The sequence below is a fragment of the Ascaphus truei genome, chromosome 4, assembly GCF_040206685.1.
Source record: "Ascaphus truei isolate aAscTru1 chromosome 4, aAscTru1.hap1, whole genome shotgun sequence".
In the NCBI taxonomy this organism is placed as follows: Eukaryota; Metazoa; Chordata; class Amphibia; order Anura; family Ascaphidae; genus Ascaphus; species Ascaphus truei.
Window position 1 is genome coordinate 384809015 of NC_134486.1, and position 17253 is coordinate 384826267.

The 17253-nt window shown below is 40.4% G+C and overlaps 1 protein-coding gene across 2 annotated transcripts in view; it reads left to right on the plus strand.

Moving 5' to 3' along the window:
* EVA1A (eva-1 homolog A, regulator of programmed cell death) overlaps positions 1–17253 on the plus strand; it is a 77108-nt gene that overhangs the window by 25699 nt on the left and 34156 nt on the right. Inside the window, exons 1-3 of one of the 2 annotated variants that reach the window (XM_075598489.1) lie at positions 8527–9261; positions 11762–11823; positions 11945–12009. In XM_075598489.1, coding sequence (XP_075454604.1) covers positions 12003–12009 — 7 coding nt within the window. In that variant the 5' untranslated portion in view covers positions 8527–9261; positions 11762–11823; positions 11945–12002. Of the gene's footprint in view, positions 1–8526; positions 9262–11761; positions 11824–11944; positions 12010–17253 lie in introns of those variants that run through there. The other variant, XM_075598490.1, reaches the window with a different exon arrangement.

Below are 17253 nucleotides of genomic sequence, written 5' to 3' on the forward strand. Positions count from 1 at the left end.
TAGAACTCTAGAACTGGGAGTAGGAGTGGCTCAGTGAGTAAAAGACACTGACTGGCACTGAGAGTCTGGTTCAATTCCCGGCGTCGGCTCCTTGTGACTTTGGGCAAGTCACTTTATCTCCCTGTGCCTCAGCCACCAAAAACATAGATTGTAAGCTCCACGGGGCAGGGACCTGTGACTGTAAGATGTCTCTGTAAAGCACTACGTAAAACTAGCAGCGCTATACAAAAACATGCTATTATTATTATTATTATTATTATTATAACTACAGGAAAAGGCCACTGCTGGTCTGTTTGGTAATGTTTTATATCTTAAGTGAGTAATATTTTGTCTCATCAAATAATTGGTTATTTTCCGCATTGTGATCAACAAGAATGTAATTCTTAATATGACATAGAGAAGTTAAAGCGCCGGCTGCCCTGTATCAGGAACAGTAAAATAATAAACAGTGACAGTGTAAATAAGTGTTTGTATACCAGGGGTGCCCAAGTCCAGTTTTCAAGACCCTACAACAGGTCAGGTTTTAAGGATATCCCAGCTTCAGCACAGGTGGCTCAGTTTTTGACTGAGCCACTGATTGAGCCACCTGTGCTGAAGCTGTGATATCCTTAACATCTGACCTGTTGGGGGATCTTGAGGACTGGAGTTGAGCCCCCCCAGTATATACAATACACTGGTTTCTACAAATCTAATGCTGATCAATGCAATGGACAGTGAAGTTGGTTAATTGTTTCCAATACAAGAAGATTATAATTGGCTCCATTAGATCACAGCGTTGCTCACAACTGTGGGTACGGAGCGATAGCTGTAATGTCGGTGTCCATAATTTAATAATGTTCAATAAAACTGGCAAACACTTGATCAACTGTTCATGGCAGAGAAATGGTAATAAATCAAGCAGTATAGGTAATATCAGATTGTTTATGTAATCAGGTATGAGTCTTGTAAGTGAAATCATGTACGATGACCTAAAAGGGTAAATAGTGCAGTTATCTAAATATTACTACTAATAATGGCTGTATCAGTCAGCACACTGATCACTAGTAACACAATGCTTTCACTATGTGGATTTCGGTTGCAATGAAATTTTTAAGCAACCACTGCTTATAGGGGCAATGAAATAATTGTATAGCTTAAGCATGTTTGTTTGCATGGAAAGTAGTAACTACCCCATGGAAAAAATGATTAGCTCTCTGTTAATAGCAGTGTAAAAGTGAGGGCACATTGGATTACATAAATCAAATATTAGTTAATTATGCTAATAGCACTGAAATGCTAGTTATTTGCCGGCACTAGTAATGAAAGGGACTAATTCACCTAACTGGTGGTTTAGTATGTATTCATGTCCTTCACCTCGATGTTGGTTGTGCAGGCTAAATCGTTACTGTGGTTTACTGAATGATGCCTAAATAGTGTGTGTTTCCATTATAGTGTTATAAAATAATCAGCTCTGCACTTTAAGCCCATGCAATGAAGCGTCCCATTGTATGTAGAAGCTCATTATGGTCCATTAGTATTGAGACTCTACGTTAGCCTAATAGTGTCTACAGGAGTGAAAAGATGTAATTAGTTTGCTTTTAAACATAACCACAATGTAAATATTTATCACCCTTATTACCAGTGGTAGTAAAAGTGCTAATTAGAATCAAAAGGAGAACAGAGGTGGGTCCTGGCAGTGAGTGACATCAAAGTGTGAATCCCCGAGTCATAATTAACTGCTTGTTCAAACTATAATGGAAACCCATGGCTCATTTTTTTTGCTTTCTCATTATACCACAACTTAAATAACTATTTACTCTCAGTAACCTTAGTCCATGTCTGTGTGGTATATACATCAATAAATGTGTGTATACCGTCATAGGCCTTCCTTTCCAAATGCACTCAATGGACTTTTATGCGCCTTTCATTTAAAGTCCCCTTCCCTGGGTTAAGAGCACCAAGGGAAGGCCATGCTGAAAAGGGTCAAGACCAACAGACAAAAGGTAAAGAGGAAGAACTAGATTTCCATCTTCAAAGACCTCTCTGTTTATTATATGTGCAAATATTACTACTTCTAATAAAAAATAATATATAATAAATAATTGACTCTGCCACCTTTAAACTTGTTGGATGTGAATTAACGTGTTCAAAGGAAATACTAGATTTTCGTGTAGTCGCTTGAGCTTATTGTTTCCTTAACAAATGGATAAATCCTTTCCAAAACGTCCTTCTTCCCTCTCTAGTAAAGGCTGATGGATTTGGGTCTATGGTGGCATCTTTGTGTGTTCATTTTTAAATGGTTTTGTACATGAATAAAATATGAGTCATCGTTGGTTAAATCTGCCTTTTTGTATTTACGGTCATCTTTTATTATTGAATCTGTGTTTGATCAAATAATTGCCATCAATATAGATAACCTCAAGTGTATATGGCAGCAATGTTTATATAATTGCCTGCATCTAAGATGCAGGATACCATCAGTTCCAAACTGTTCTGATCTAATCACATTTTATATTGCATTGTCCTAAATACTTCCTCTAGATAAAGGACAATGTTTGGATCGGAGTATGTCTTCATGTTGTAATTTTAAATAGTCTCAATGTCCTATACAAGCCAACATTTTTATACATAATAAAGATTACGTGAGAGATAAGATCTTCAATTTATAGACAGATATCGTTATCCTTCCATTCCATGGATTTTGTAACATTATGTCAAATATTCAATCTGAATGGCTCAGAACCGACATCAGTTGTTTGGGGGGAAGGGGGGTTCATGGTTCGTTATCTGAATTGTATTTGTTAGGTACTTTGTTATTGACTAAATGTTTGCATCAATCACCCAGTGGACAGAACTAATCTAGCAATTATTTGACTGACCCATATTTCGTGCATAGTTATACCTTATGAAACATGTTAGACTTCCCAGACAAATTCCACACGGCACATTTTTTGTGTGTGTTTTTCTGGGTAAAAGGGCAGCCATACTTCTTAAACGAATAACTGAAACCATTGATGTGTATTATCTTATAGAATGTTTCCTGATATTTGTATTTGTAGTGTTCTTTAATATACAAATTGAATGTCTAATTCAGGAATACCTCACTGCTCCTTACCTGTGGAACTACCTCATACAACGTACCTTCTCTCCCCACCTTTAAGTCCAAAACTCACCTAATAAATGAGGCATTTCAAAAGACTGGATTGATGGCTATTGTCCCACACCCACAGTCGCTCCCACCAACCATGGTGGCCAAGCACTGCCATCTACTGCACTTATTCCCTCACCAGCTGTCTCTATATCTCCCAACATACTACTTAGATTGCAAGCTCTTCGGGCCAGGGATTTCATTTTCTATTGTCTGATTTTGTTTGTTGAACTTATTGTATTGTATTATAATTCCCTGTACTGTCTGTTTTGTAAAGCGTGGAGTACATTGTGGGCGCTACATAAAGATATACATACATCATGTTTATTAGATCCGGATGCCTTAAGAACTGCCTGCGTTTATCTCAAAATTGACAGAGTACTATTTTGCTATAACCTATTAGTGTGTTAGTGCATACATGTACAACTTTCCAATTTAACTACTACTGTGACGAAGTGCCTATCCCCTAATTCTGTGTGTGCTTGGCCACTTTAAAATGCATTTTAGTTGGGATACAATTGATTTTGATAAGCTACACCTAATCGTAGTGGAAATTAGTGAGCATGCTATCCAAAGGGACTCCCTGCAATTGAAAGACTATTCAATGCCTTGTCTCTCCGCAACTTTATCCCTTCTTACATACAGCTGTCCCAGGCAGGAAATGGATGTTCTGGATGGAGATGAAGAATGCCATTTCGTGAAGGAATCCTAAATAAGTAGCTGTTGCAGATTACAGGAAGATATGAACTGGTCTGTGTGAGAGATTGGATAATGAGATATGTGTGTCTCATCCATACTGACTTTAACATGGTCAAACCGTCTGTCGCACTCCCAAGATAACTTGCCATGATTCTCCATTCAATCTGCTTCCCCTTGAAGAGCCATTTCTCCTGTAACCGAATCTGTCTGTTTACTTAAGCTTTATTCTGATATGTGTGGAGCCTTTAGTGCCAAACGGCCTTCAACGCCGCATGTGGTACGACCCTTTGTCGCTGCAGCGTAGAAGAAAATAAATCGGCTGCTTTAAAGTAAAATAAATATGCTACAGTGTATAGCGACATTTAGTATTATCACATACTTCTGAGCAACCAGTGAAAACAGAGTCCTAGAAAAAGAATTGTAGAGTCTTTTCAATATTTTTGTATCTGCTAACTTCATTACCCATCCTTAATGCTCTGTAATCCCAATTCTGCATCAAAACTCAGCTTTATTAAACCCGTGCACAGTGTTAGCCTACCTTCGGGCCTATTCACACTGTTTAGTAAATCTGTGCCTTGTTGGACAGTTAGTGCTTTTGTGTCGGACAATACTTTTAGTTAATTCTGGTAGTTGGAGAACACAAAAACGTCATTGTTGATCTGGTAAGAGTGTGTGTGTGAATGTTGTATTAATGGCATCTTTTCTATAAAGAGATTGCGGGGGGGGGGATTGAACTCAAGAACAGATGTGAGATGTAGACACAGAATCCAATGGTAATGCTACCACATTGTGTATAACATTGCATATTGATCACCAATGGCCAGTGTTGTAGGTCACATCTGTACTAATATACTCCATAGCTTGTTTATTTTCATGAGATGGAATAATTATCCCTTATGACTATAATCTACTGTCTACTAAAATTCAGTATATAATTAGATGGCTGTTGATGCTTGTGCCAGACACGATATAGGACTTTGAAAACTGTTGTAGAAAGCTTTTTTTCTTCTTAAAAGCAGGTTGTGGGAGAAGAGGATCATTCTGCAAATATATCACTTTGCTGATGGAAATGCTGACTAAGGCCATTCTTTAACCTAATGCTTCTCCCACTTGAAATGTGGGAGATCATTCTTTCAAAACAAGTCAAAGGGGATTTAATTAAAATGAAATGCATAGAAGCCAGATCTTGGTTGCAATTTGTTTATTATTTTAATACGACTCAAGCAGGAAAATGATGTTTAGAAATGTACTCTCTACTTTTCTAAACAAAATATTTTTCATGTCTGCAATGTCCAGTGATGTTTTTGTGCATTTAAACTATCCTACCAGGAGTGGATTTTTATTATCTCTTGAATGTTACACTGAGCTTTAGACAATATATATTCTATTTTCAAACGTGTGGGGAGCCCCTATCTTTTGTGATAACAGTTTTGCAGAATTGATTTGGGTCAACTTCACCAGCTCAAAGTCATATGGGCCTGTAATCAGTCTATTATTTAATAGGATTGCCTCTTTTGTAAAATTATTACAGGTGTATTGCTAATATCTTCAGACGCTAATAGCATCATTGAGACTATTCTGTATGTGTCTCAATTATGAATTTACTAGCTGTACCCAGCGTAACATACGCTGATCTAGAAGATCTAAAAGGTTATTAAACATTTATCTTTGTTTTTACCCCTTCCTGTCATGCCTTGCTGTTTCTTGTCCCCTCTTCCTCACCTTACTCTCTCCTCCATCATGCCCTGCTCCTCTTTGCACACTCTCCACCCTCTCCTTGCACTCTTTGCCTTACTGTGTTTGCTCCTCTCTGTGCACACTATACTACCTCCTTTCCTACTTATCTCATCTGTCTCCTCCTCTCCTTGCTGTCTCTCTGTTTCCTCCTCTTACTGACCTTGCTGTCACTTCTCCTCTCTCCTTTGCACTCGCCTCCTGCCCAATGTGTACACTGCTCTCTATTCCCTCCTCCTCGTTATCCCTCTGTCTCCTCCTCTCCTTGCTGTTGGTCTCCTTCTCTCCTTGCTGTCTCCACTGCCATTAACCCCTCCCCCCCAGTGTTTTCTGGGTGAGTGAGAGGCCACTCAGTCTATCACAGAGAGGAAGGGATGTATGTATATCTTTATTTATTAAGTGCACACAGTGTACTCCGTGCTTTATGAAAAGACAGTACAGGGAATTATAATACAATAAGCGCAGCAAAGTTAGATAATAGGAAAGGAAATTACTGCCCCGGAGAGCTTACAATCTAAGTTGTATGTTGGGAGACTAAGTGCAGTATATGTCAGTACTTCACCACCTTAGTTATTAGGGTAGCGACTCTGGGTGTGGGACAGTAGCCACAAGTGCAGGCTATTGGGATGCTTCTTTTGAGAGGTAAGTTTTAAGGTTGGTTGGTATTAAATTAGATGTGTTAACTCCATTAGCAGGGAAAGAAGTGGCACTGAGGCGTGGGTGATAGCAGGTGTGTATACGGCTCGGTCCAGGATTAGGAGAGCTATCCCCATCAGCAGAGAGGAGGAGTAGTAGAGAGGAGCTGAGAAGAGGATTTGTGGCGGTGCTTTTTATTGAGGGGTGTAGAGGTTGTTGGGAAAGAGGTGCTTAAATAGTGGGGCAGTGTCTGGACACAGGCATAGGTGGAGGGAAGGAGAGAGAAAGAGGTGTGGGGAAGTTGGAGAGAACAGAAACGTTTAGAAAGGTGTGAGGAAAGTTAGTCTTTAGATGTTAAAAAATAGTCAGAGCCTTTAGAAAGCCAAGTTCTCACAGTTGCAGGCTTGATGATGAAATGCAGAGTCCAATTCTTGTATTCTTCACCTTCAATTGAACTCCATTTTGAACTCCACAGACACTTATGATGTCACACAGCCAATGTGCAGTCTCATTACACAGGATGTGCAATGGGTGAGTGACAGGTTGCTCAGCCTATCACAGAGGGATATGCAGAGCTCCTCAGAGTTATGTATATGTATGTAGATTGTAGTGGCATAGGTCCAAGTTATGTGACTTGTGCTTTTTCTTTTGCAGACAAGTGTAAATATTTTTTTCTAAAATAGACTTTAATAAGTGTTTATACTGTACAGTATATTTCAACAGAGAGGTTGATCTGCTCAGGCAAAGGATTTAGGGGGATAGGTACCAGAAATCTAATATAGTGTTTGTGTGTACATACACACATACACACGCGCACGCACACACACACACACACACACACACACACACACACACACACACACACACACACACACACACACACACACACTTCCTCCTAGAGTCTACAAACAATATCGCAGGAAGATACAAAAAACATAGGTTTTTAATATAAACATTGTTTTCAAATATAAAGTTTGCTCTTTCCATAAACATTTTAATCATGGAAACTAAAATTGTATCTCATAGACAGAGTAATGCCTAAGGGGAGAAATAAGTTTAAATATAAGTGTATATTAGAGCCGTTATAGCTTTCCAGTATGTCTTAGACCTTTTTCAATAGGATCAGGTTTTTTTTTTTAAAGATATTTTCTAAGTTGATATAGTTGATTTTTATTTGTTACAATATTAAAAATGTATTCAGAATGAAGAGTCTCAGTGAATGTTGCAATAGACTTTATCCTATAATGTAACAATTGTGTTCATTATTGGACTGGCGTGAGGGATGCTTATTTGATTGAAAGCCTCTGCTATTTAGCTTATTCAATTTTCTAGATTTATAAATATCTTTATCAGTTCATTTTTCCACTTTATCTAGGGTAGGGTAATTGATTAGATGGTAGTTTTGGTTTTTGAGATCGTATTAGCTTTATAAGTTCAGTGCAGGCTAGGTTATTATTTCAAATAGGTATAGAGATAATAGGTATAGAGATAATAGGTATAGAGATAATAGGGATCAAATCACAGATTTATTTTGAATTTACTGAAGTCACAATTACATATTGAGTTTTGTCTTTTCCCACAACGCATTACATTTGGATAAAGACACATTTAAGCAACGTAGTTGGTAACATTCCTAATTACATAGCAGCAATTATTGCTACAAGATGAATGCCACGTGTTTTATAGTGATTACCTCTTATCTAAACAAACGAACATTGAATTCACTGCTTAATAAGTAACAATAATGGCCACACATAACAATATGGAATAAAGTGTTGCTGATTCACTGAGACTCCTCGTAATGAATACAATTTTTATATCATAACAGTAGGTAAAAAGATAACGATATCAATTTATAAAATATTAAAACAAAACTGGTCATATTGAAAGGGGAGAAAGACATATTGGAAAACCTATAGGGGCTTATATGTTTACTTATTTCACCTCTTAAGCATTACTTGGTTTGCAAGAGACCATTTTGGTCTGTGATTAAAATGTTTATACAAACAGCAAACTTTTTATCTTTATCATGTTATGTTGTAAAAAAAATAATAATATTTAAAGCTATATTTTATATATTTATATTTATGGGATCTTGAGTGCAGACTCTAAGAGGGACATTTTCTTTCTTTGGTTGTAATATATAAACTTTAATGAATGCCAGAGCCTGTGACCTTAAATCTAATTGGTAGCATATAAATTACTTTGTTCATGGTAGGTAGCTGCTATAGTTCCTCAAAGTCTAGCGCGTCTCCTCAGCCTGTTCATCGATGCCCTTTCCTTGCTATTTTAATTAATGTGTATATATATATATATATATATATATATATATATATATATTACTGTACCCGGCGTGTGCCGATCTAGGAGATCTGAAAGGCTATTAATGAAACATGACTTTGTTTTCACCCCTCCCTGTCATGCCTTGCTGTCTCTTGTCCCCTCTTCCCACCGTACTCTCTGATCCAGTGTGCCCTGCTCCTCTTTGCACTCTCTCCACCCTCTCTTTGCACTCCATGCCTTCCTGTCTGCTCGTCTCTGTGCACACTACACTCCCTCCTTTCCTACTTATCTCATTTGTCTTGTCTCCTTGTTGTTTCTCTGTTTCCCCCTCCTACTGACCTTGCTGTCTCTCCTCCCCTCCCTCGTGCTCTGTTCCTCTTTGCACACTCTCCTTCCCTCTGTGCTCTCCCTGTCTTACTGTTTCTGCTCCTCTGTGCACACTAGTGTCCCTCCTCTCCTCAACACCTATTTCCTCCTCTCCTTGCTTTCTGCCTCCTACTTACCTTGCTGTCTCTCTTCCACCATGTGCACACTGCTCTCCGCTGTCTCCTCTCCCCTCCTTGCTGTCTCGCCTTCCCCCTCTATCATGCCCAGCTCCTCTTTGCACTCTCTCCTCCCTGCTTTAATGTCTGCTCCTCTCTGTGCAACCTACACTACCCCCTTTCCTACTCATCTCATCTGTCTCCTCCTCTCCATGTCGCCTCCACCTCCATTAAAATCCCCTCCCCAGTGTTTCCTGGTTGAGTGAGAGGCCGCTCAGTCGATCACAGATGGGGAGGGATGTATGTATATTTTTATTTATATACAGTAGCTCTGACAGTGTACTCAGCACTTGACAAAGATAATACAGTACAAGGAATTATAATAATAAAATAAGCGCAGTAAAGTCAGACTATAGGAAACAAAATCCCTTCCCCCGGAGAGCTTACAATCTCTAAGTGGTATGTTGGGAGACATACAGAGACAGCAGATGAGGGAATAAGTGCAGTGGTTTGCCACAATGGTTTTTAGGAGTTACTGAGTGTGTGACAGTAGCCATAAGTGCAGGCTATTGGGATGCTTCTTTTGGGAGGTGGGTTTTAAGGTTGGTCGGTATTAAATTAGATGGGTTAACACCATTAGCAGGAAAAGAGGTAGCAGGGAGGCGTGGGCGAGAGCAGGTGTGTACTGTATATGGCTGGGTCCAGGATTAGGAAAGAGATCCCCAGCAGTAATGAGGAGTAGCGAGAGAGGAGGTAAGAAGAGGATTTGTGGGGGTTCTTTTAGTTGAGGGGTGTAGAAGTTGTTGAGAAAGGTGTGTTTTTTATAATGGTGCAGTGTATGGGCACAAGCATGGGTGCAGGGGAGGAGGGATGAAATACGGATAGGAGGAGAGTGGGGAAGATGGAGTGAGGAAACGGCAAACAGGAAAAGCAATAGGGAGGGCATATTGAGATGCAGGGAGAGGGGTGTGAGGAGAGAGTTCCCAGGTATTGGAGGAGATGAAGAGTAGGATGTGAAAGAGCAGATGTATAAATCAGGCCTGGGAGGGCATGTAGCACTGAAGGTTACACAGCAGCTTAGAAAATTAGTCCATAGATATGTTAAAATTGTCAGAGCATTTAGAAAGCCAAGTTCTCTTGTATTCATCACCTCCAATTCAACTCCAATTTGAACTCAACAGACACTTCATATGTCCCACATAAGATATTAAACAGCCAATGTGCAGTTTCATTACACAGGATGTGCATTCTTACTGGCTGTCCCAGCGTGAGTGACAGGCTACTAAGCCTAGCACAGAGGGGGAAGGATGTGCATCCTCATTGGCTATCCCAGCATGAGTGACAGGCTACTAAGCCTAGCACAGAGGGGGAAGGATGTGCATCCTCACTGGCTATCCCAGCATGAGTGACAGGCTACTAAGCCTAGCACAGAGGGGGAAGGATGTGCATCCTCACTGGCTGACTCTGGATGAGTGACATGCCATTCAGCCTATCACAGAGGGATGTGCAGACAGCCTTAGAGAATTATATAGATCTATATCTAATGCATAGTGCTTTTATTAGGACTGGTATCTAGGTTAACCATTTCAAAGCCAGATGGGCAAGCAAATTAACCATTGCTTGCCTCTTTGAGGCCTGAACACACTTGCTGCCAAACGCATGATTTTTTAAAATGTAGTGTTATCAGTCTACTTGTGATATACATGTGCACTCTTTTTCCTCCTCCACTATCCCCCCAGTGGGAGATTACACAGCCTATGCTACCTACTGTAGTGTGTGGTGCGATACCTGTTAGGGTCAGGAAAACTGATCTGATCTGCGGTATGTTGATCAGGACAGACTTAGGTTCTTCTCATGGTGCTTAGAGCCTCCAGCAGCAGTGGGCTCCTGGATGTTTTGAGGTCAGCCCCCACTATTGCACTCTTTCCCCCTCAGCCCAAGAACTGATACTCAGACTGAGGTATATTTGAACATGATCTTTATTCTGGCTGGCACTCACTGCAGTTCTTCATCACAGCGGTGCATGGTCTCAGAGGTCCCAGACCTTTGGATGGTGAAGGCCCTGATCTTACAGGCCTCTGTGGCTGAATCTGATGTCCCCCCAACCAAAGACTGGCGGTGAGCACGCTCATCCTGCCATGGGAGAGACTCACAGCTCTCTGCTTCCTCACTCGTCAAGAGCTCAAGCAGGACTCTCTCTAACTTGGTCACACCCTCCTAGGAGACTCAAGAAGGGGTGGGCTCATGGTCTATACCTATCCCTGATAGGCTTACACAGGCCATGAGTCGCCACCTTACTTCTATCACTCATAAGAGGGGCATAAGGGGGGCCAAGAGCCTATAGATTTAACCTGTTACTGCCTGCAGCTTACAGGACTTACATAACAGGGATAACAGGGGGAAAGAAAGCTATAATGGGACATACCCTGTTACATACACAAGCTGAAGGCCAATTACAGTATTTGTAATGAGCATAATTTTGGGAGAATCCTCGCATGTTGTGTAAGTATGTAAATATATAGCTTGATGTTGAAGTAATGGTGCTATGTACAATTACTCCTTGATCAATGCTTACAACTTAAAACAAGTTATTTGCATACAAATATAAAACAAACAAGACAAATAGGCAGTTCGCTTGATTGAAAACATTGCATGCAATTTGTAGGCCTTGGTTCTGGGAGTTTGTTATCCTCTGTTGAGCGATAAAGTTGCATGTATAAATAATGCTAGGAGAGTCATGCAAATAATACATTGCGCTTCAGGCACAAATCCTAATGATTACTTTGCCTGTATATTTCAGAGGTAACTGGAGGCTCTGATCTCACACAGGTTATTCATGCAATATAGATGTTATCCAAATGGGTAAGGAACAATAATACAGGAAAAATCATTTTGTGTTCACTTCTGCATGAAAGCAAGGAGCAAAAGTTCAAATATACATTCCCAATGTATTTTCAATTGAAACATCATTTGTAATTCACAGCTGAAGATGTTTTACTGTAATCCTGAGCTCCCAAATTCAGTCCTTGTGAGCAACCGGCATGCCAGGTTTGTATGATTTCTCTAATTAACACAACCACTTTAACAGGTGCACGCGTCATACAGTAGATCGTATATAAAAAAAGATACTTCACCAAAATCAAATGACAAGGGAAGGAGACAACAGCACTACAGGTAGATGAAAAAAGGGTATTTAAGCAATATCCACAGGTATCCAACATTTCAGAGCCATCTTGGACGCCTTCATCCAGGAGATGAATGAATGAAATATATATATATAATTACATGAACCCGGTGTTCCACCGGAGGTGTGCTGTGGTCTGGCAGTGGGCAAAAATATCAGCCTGACGGACACAAATTGGCAGCAGGGTCAGGGCTAGCTCATGCTGCTAGTAGGAAGCCCAGACATCACTGCTTTTCACCAATATCATTGCTTTTTAATGGGTGCTAGAGGGTCCTCAAAGGTTGGAGGACCAAAAAAAGAAAAGATTTTTTTTGGAGGGGGATTGGTGCTTTAACCCATTGAGTGCCGAAGGCGCCGCAGGACAAGAATGCCACAACCCCTCCGGCACTCGCTGAAGCAGTCACATGATCGCTCCATCACAGATGACTGAACGGAACGGTGAAAGTATTAAGATATAGCTACTACTGTAAGTAATGGGGCCTCTGGAGGGTCAGACCCCATGACATAGTAGCTATGTCTATAGAGTTCCCAAAGGGCTAATTGGTCATCCATGCCAGTTGACACACCTGGGTGAAAATGACCCAGTCCTGGTTTTGTATTTATATTTGCTGATCTGTTGGGAGCTATTAGTGTAATAGAGTAAGAGATGAAAAGATCAGCCTGGAACATAACCACACAGGTCACATGGAGTCACTTGACGGATACTGTACGTCAGGGGTGCGTAAACATTTCTGTTCGCCCCCCCCCCTTGTCTTCTCTCCCTCCCTGCTCACGTCCCCCTCTTTACCTGCTCTCTGGCTTTGGCGGCGTCATTTGACGTCACGACATCATGTGATGTTATGTTGCCATTTGATCCCGCTGCATCATTTGACGCCGCATTTTCATTGCGGCGCGTCACCGAAGAGCCGGCTGACAGCAGGTAAGGGACGTTGCAGAGGCCTCACGCCTCCCTTGGCATTTAATTTAAATGCCTTGGGGAAGAGCGCGAGCCCTCTGTAAGTGCTGTGCCCCCCCCTAGAAAATCCTGCTCCCCCCAGTTTGCGCACCGCTGCTGTATGTGACTCAATGGTTTACAATTTGTTTAGGAATGTCAAAGGGGGGGGGGGTCATAAATGTTGTTGTCTCAAAGAACAGCATTTCCTTATTTTGAGCCTATAGTTGGACCTCCCAGAAAAATGTCTAGAACATTGGACATCTATATACTATGTGCTCTGCTGTACTGGTGGTAAGACCATGGCTGTCCTACTTCAGCTTATCTCAGCTGGTTCGTCACATTGCAATCCATATACAGAACAATCAATATCATACCATGGTCTGTTGCTTTCACTGCTAAATGGGTGGCCAGGACATGCTCCTTCCAAAAGTGAGGGGGGATCACATACATCTTCAGGTTTTGGGTTTTGCAAATAGGATTTGCTTAGCTTCAGTACAGTGGGTACTTGTACTCCAAAATACTTGACAGTTTTATTGTGATAATCCATTTTATCCTTCTGTGCTCTGCAAGCCCTTCACAATAGGCGAATCAGTGCCAAAGCAATGCAGAAGTCAAACTGACAGTGGCACTCATCCAAACCCAGCAGCTTGTGCTGGCCCTTTAACCGAAGCCATTGAGTCATCAGTAATATGTATTAATGAGCAGGCGTCATAAAAATGTATCACAAGTTCTTGACGCATGACATGAAAACCTAGCGCACTAAATTGGTCTGCGGTGGCCTCTGGTGTCAGTTCAGTTTCCAATCTTCTTGGCAAATGTTAATTTTTTTTTGGGAAACGGTGGAATGTGGAAACTACTTGTTCTATACGGGAATTACATAATCTTCGCTGTGGATTAATTTTTTTTTCTTAGTTATTGGCTGACGCAAACCTCTAAAAACTTTTAAAACTGTAGCTCCTATTTGGGAACTTGCGTGACAAAATAACATGCAGCCAGAAGAGTGATGCGGAGAAGATCAATGCCTTTCTAAAAATGTAACCCTGTCTCAGCAATGTTGTTGCAATGCGTGGAAGGGTTTAAAAAAAAAATGCCTGTGCTTTGGTGTACTGGGATCAAGGGAACATTTTTGGCTCTTATTAATTGTAGCTGCTGACTCCCACTGCAAACTCCTTACGCCCTCTAACCTCCTGCAAAGCACAGTAGAAAAGAAATCCCTCAAATGTGTTAATCACCGTGTGTTGTCACTCAGGATTATTATGGACCAGGGGGTCCAGGTGTAAAACAAAATCAACATTGCAGGTGCAGTACATTCACTGTAGATTTGGGAAAGCTTTTAGTAATTGGGAGCTGTGTGAGGTGTGCAATCTATACAGATATTCAGAATCATTACACTGTGTGGCATATAAATTGTCAGGGTGGGTCAAAAAAGTTCCTTCAAATATGAACTTTTGCTTTAAAGAGGCAGTGCAAGCGCTTTTTACATTTTTTATTACATTTTATTTAAAAAAAAAAAAGCTAAACCCCATTGATTTAATGTCTGGGGACCCCCTGCTTTCGAAGATACTTTGGCTGGGTAGCAGGGAACACATAGAGGCCGCTTTTAAAAGCTCCCAATAGGAAGCTGTGACGTCATCCGATGCGGCTTCCTATTGGTTCACGTGATACGGAGCTTTAAAAAGCAGAGAGATACCGACACCCCCTTCGAAGGTAAGTATTTCTGGAAGCAGGGGGTCCCTGGAGTTGCAATTAAATCTGCAGTTCAAGCAATATCCTGCATCTGTTTTTTTTTTTTAATAAATCAGTTCTGTAGTAAGAAAAAATACTTTTAGCATTTTCTGTTTAAAAAAAAAAAACTACTTTGAAAGACCAATTTTCTTGTATTCTATTTTTAAAAGCATGCTTGTTGCTATAGCAACCATTTACATTCCCCATATTTAAAGATGTCGCCAAACTTTGCCGATCAATAGACGAAGAACGAATTGACCAGCAGGTATGCAGTTCTTTAGGTAAGTAGAGATTGCCCACATGAAACTATTGAAGTAAAAAAAAAACCAAAAAAAAACGGGAGCTTGAACTGCAGCTTTAATGTGTACATGTTTTATTTTTTATTAAAGCGCTTGGATTTCTCCTTTACAGCGAGGTCACAACATTTAAAACAATGAGGATTATTGTTTTGAAAATAAGCACATATTTGAATGTTTAGAGCAGGGGTGCCCTACTCCAGTCCTCAAGGGCCGCCAACAGGCCAGGTTTTCAGGATATCCCTACCTCCGCACAGGTGGCTCAATTAGTGGCTCCGTCAGAATGACTGAGTGGAGCTGGGCGCCCCAGGTTTAGAGTATCTTAAATCTGAGTTCGCAATGTAATGCTAATTACTCATTTGTTGAGGCATCAACATGAATTACAATACAAAGAGTGAAGCAATGAAAATAAGGAAACAGTTATTAACTTATTTATTTTTTTATATCGATTTAGTATTTAAGTCGAATCGTGTTTGTTGAGGTAACTTCATAAATGTTTCATTTTCCATCATAAAAGTACTGGCACCGTGGGAGTTACTGGATTTTCAAATATATTGTATAATTTTACTTCTACATTGGCTTGTCTGTACTGCATAACGTAATATTAATGTGTGGCACGCAGAACAGTATTAAACTTGCTGGGAAATTTCTTGCATCTGGAAATGGTCTCTCCATCTGCTCATATACAACGGCTCCCAAATTGCTCATACAGCAAAGCAAAGTTGACTCAAAGCCCCTAGACACACTGATGCAGATTGAAGCATTATGATACTGACTCTCTTGGCCCCAGTTTGACGTGATAATGCCCATTTGTGTCTCATGATACATATACTCTTTTGTGTCCCCTATGGTAATGAAGCACTTCTCTAAGGGTATTTTGGGGATCTCGGTGATATCGTGTATGTATTTTATGTTTTATTCTTGTCCTTACCCTCCGAGTGTACTGCGCCGTGGAATATGTTGGCACCATATAAATAAAAGATGATGATGGTGATAATACTCCAGAGTTGAGTCTTGTCTCTTATAAATGTTCTACATAGGCTCATTTGATGTTGGCGCTGAGCCGATAACTGAAGCACTTGTGGGCTGAAAATAAGAATAAAATGAATTAGATTAAACAGATGAATTTGTTAACAATAGCTATGTAAATATTCCATATTTCATCTACAAATAATATACAGTAGATTTACTTTAGCTCATCACATTTATATTCTGTGCAGATACATAATTACATTTTACACTGGGGGGGAGGCTCTCAGTCATGCTAGAATGGGGTAAATAGTGAACAAGGTGACTGACAAACCAGTTGCTGTAGCAGAGGAGATGAGGAGCTAGCCAAGATCAGGAGTGGGAAACAAAAGTCAGGGGCAAATTCAAGAAATCGGACGTTTCCAGAAGTGTTTTTGGGAATCAAGCCAAATCACTACCAGTAACGGGGGCTAGGAATACATTTATCAACAAAGGAAGACAAGATTATGGTCCAGCTGAGAAACAGAACTTTACCTGGATGTTGTATGTCAGGGCTGAAGAGCCCATGAGAAAGTAACAACGTAATACTGGCTGCAATCTTAGCACCACGTAAAAAGATAGCTCATTGTGTAAAGCAGAGCTCCGTTCTCAAGAACAAGGGGCAAAAGTAAATAATTAGGGGTTGTATATTTTTACATTGAAGTATTATTTGTCATCCACAGTCCCAGGATCCTGGGCTCACAACTTTGATCGTTGAGATTATTATAAGTGTATTTATCCCTTTTATTTGTTAACCTAGCTCCAATTATGACTACAACCTCCGGTTTGTGTTCCCTGGTATTCTAGCTTGGTGTTACTCTTGAGGCCTGAACCAGAGGAACCCTTATTCAGAGCCATAATGAATCGTGTAACCTGTTTCAGCTCAATGACCTTCAAAGGGACACCTGAATATTATGTGCCCTAACTGATCGTGGTATTATTATTTTCCAGTCCTGGGAATGGGGCCCCTAAACTGTTGAACTTTGAGGCTCTGCGGACATATCTCTCATGGAAAATTATCTCCGTAATCTGTATCTTTCATCTCTTTTGCCTACTCTGGCTAATCTATTGTAATGATTTTTGAAGGTGCCAACATCTATTGCTGAGCAGTACAAAGGCCCCTTTTCCGATTTTTATTTTGCCTC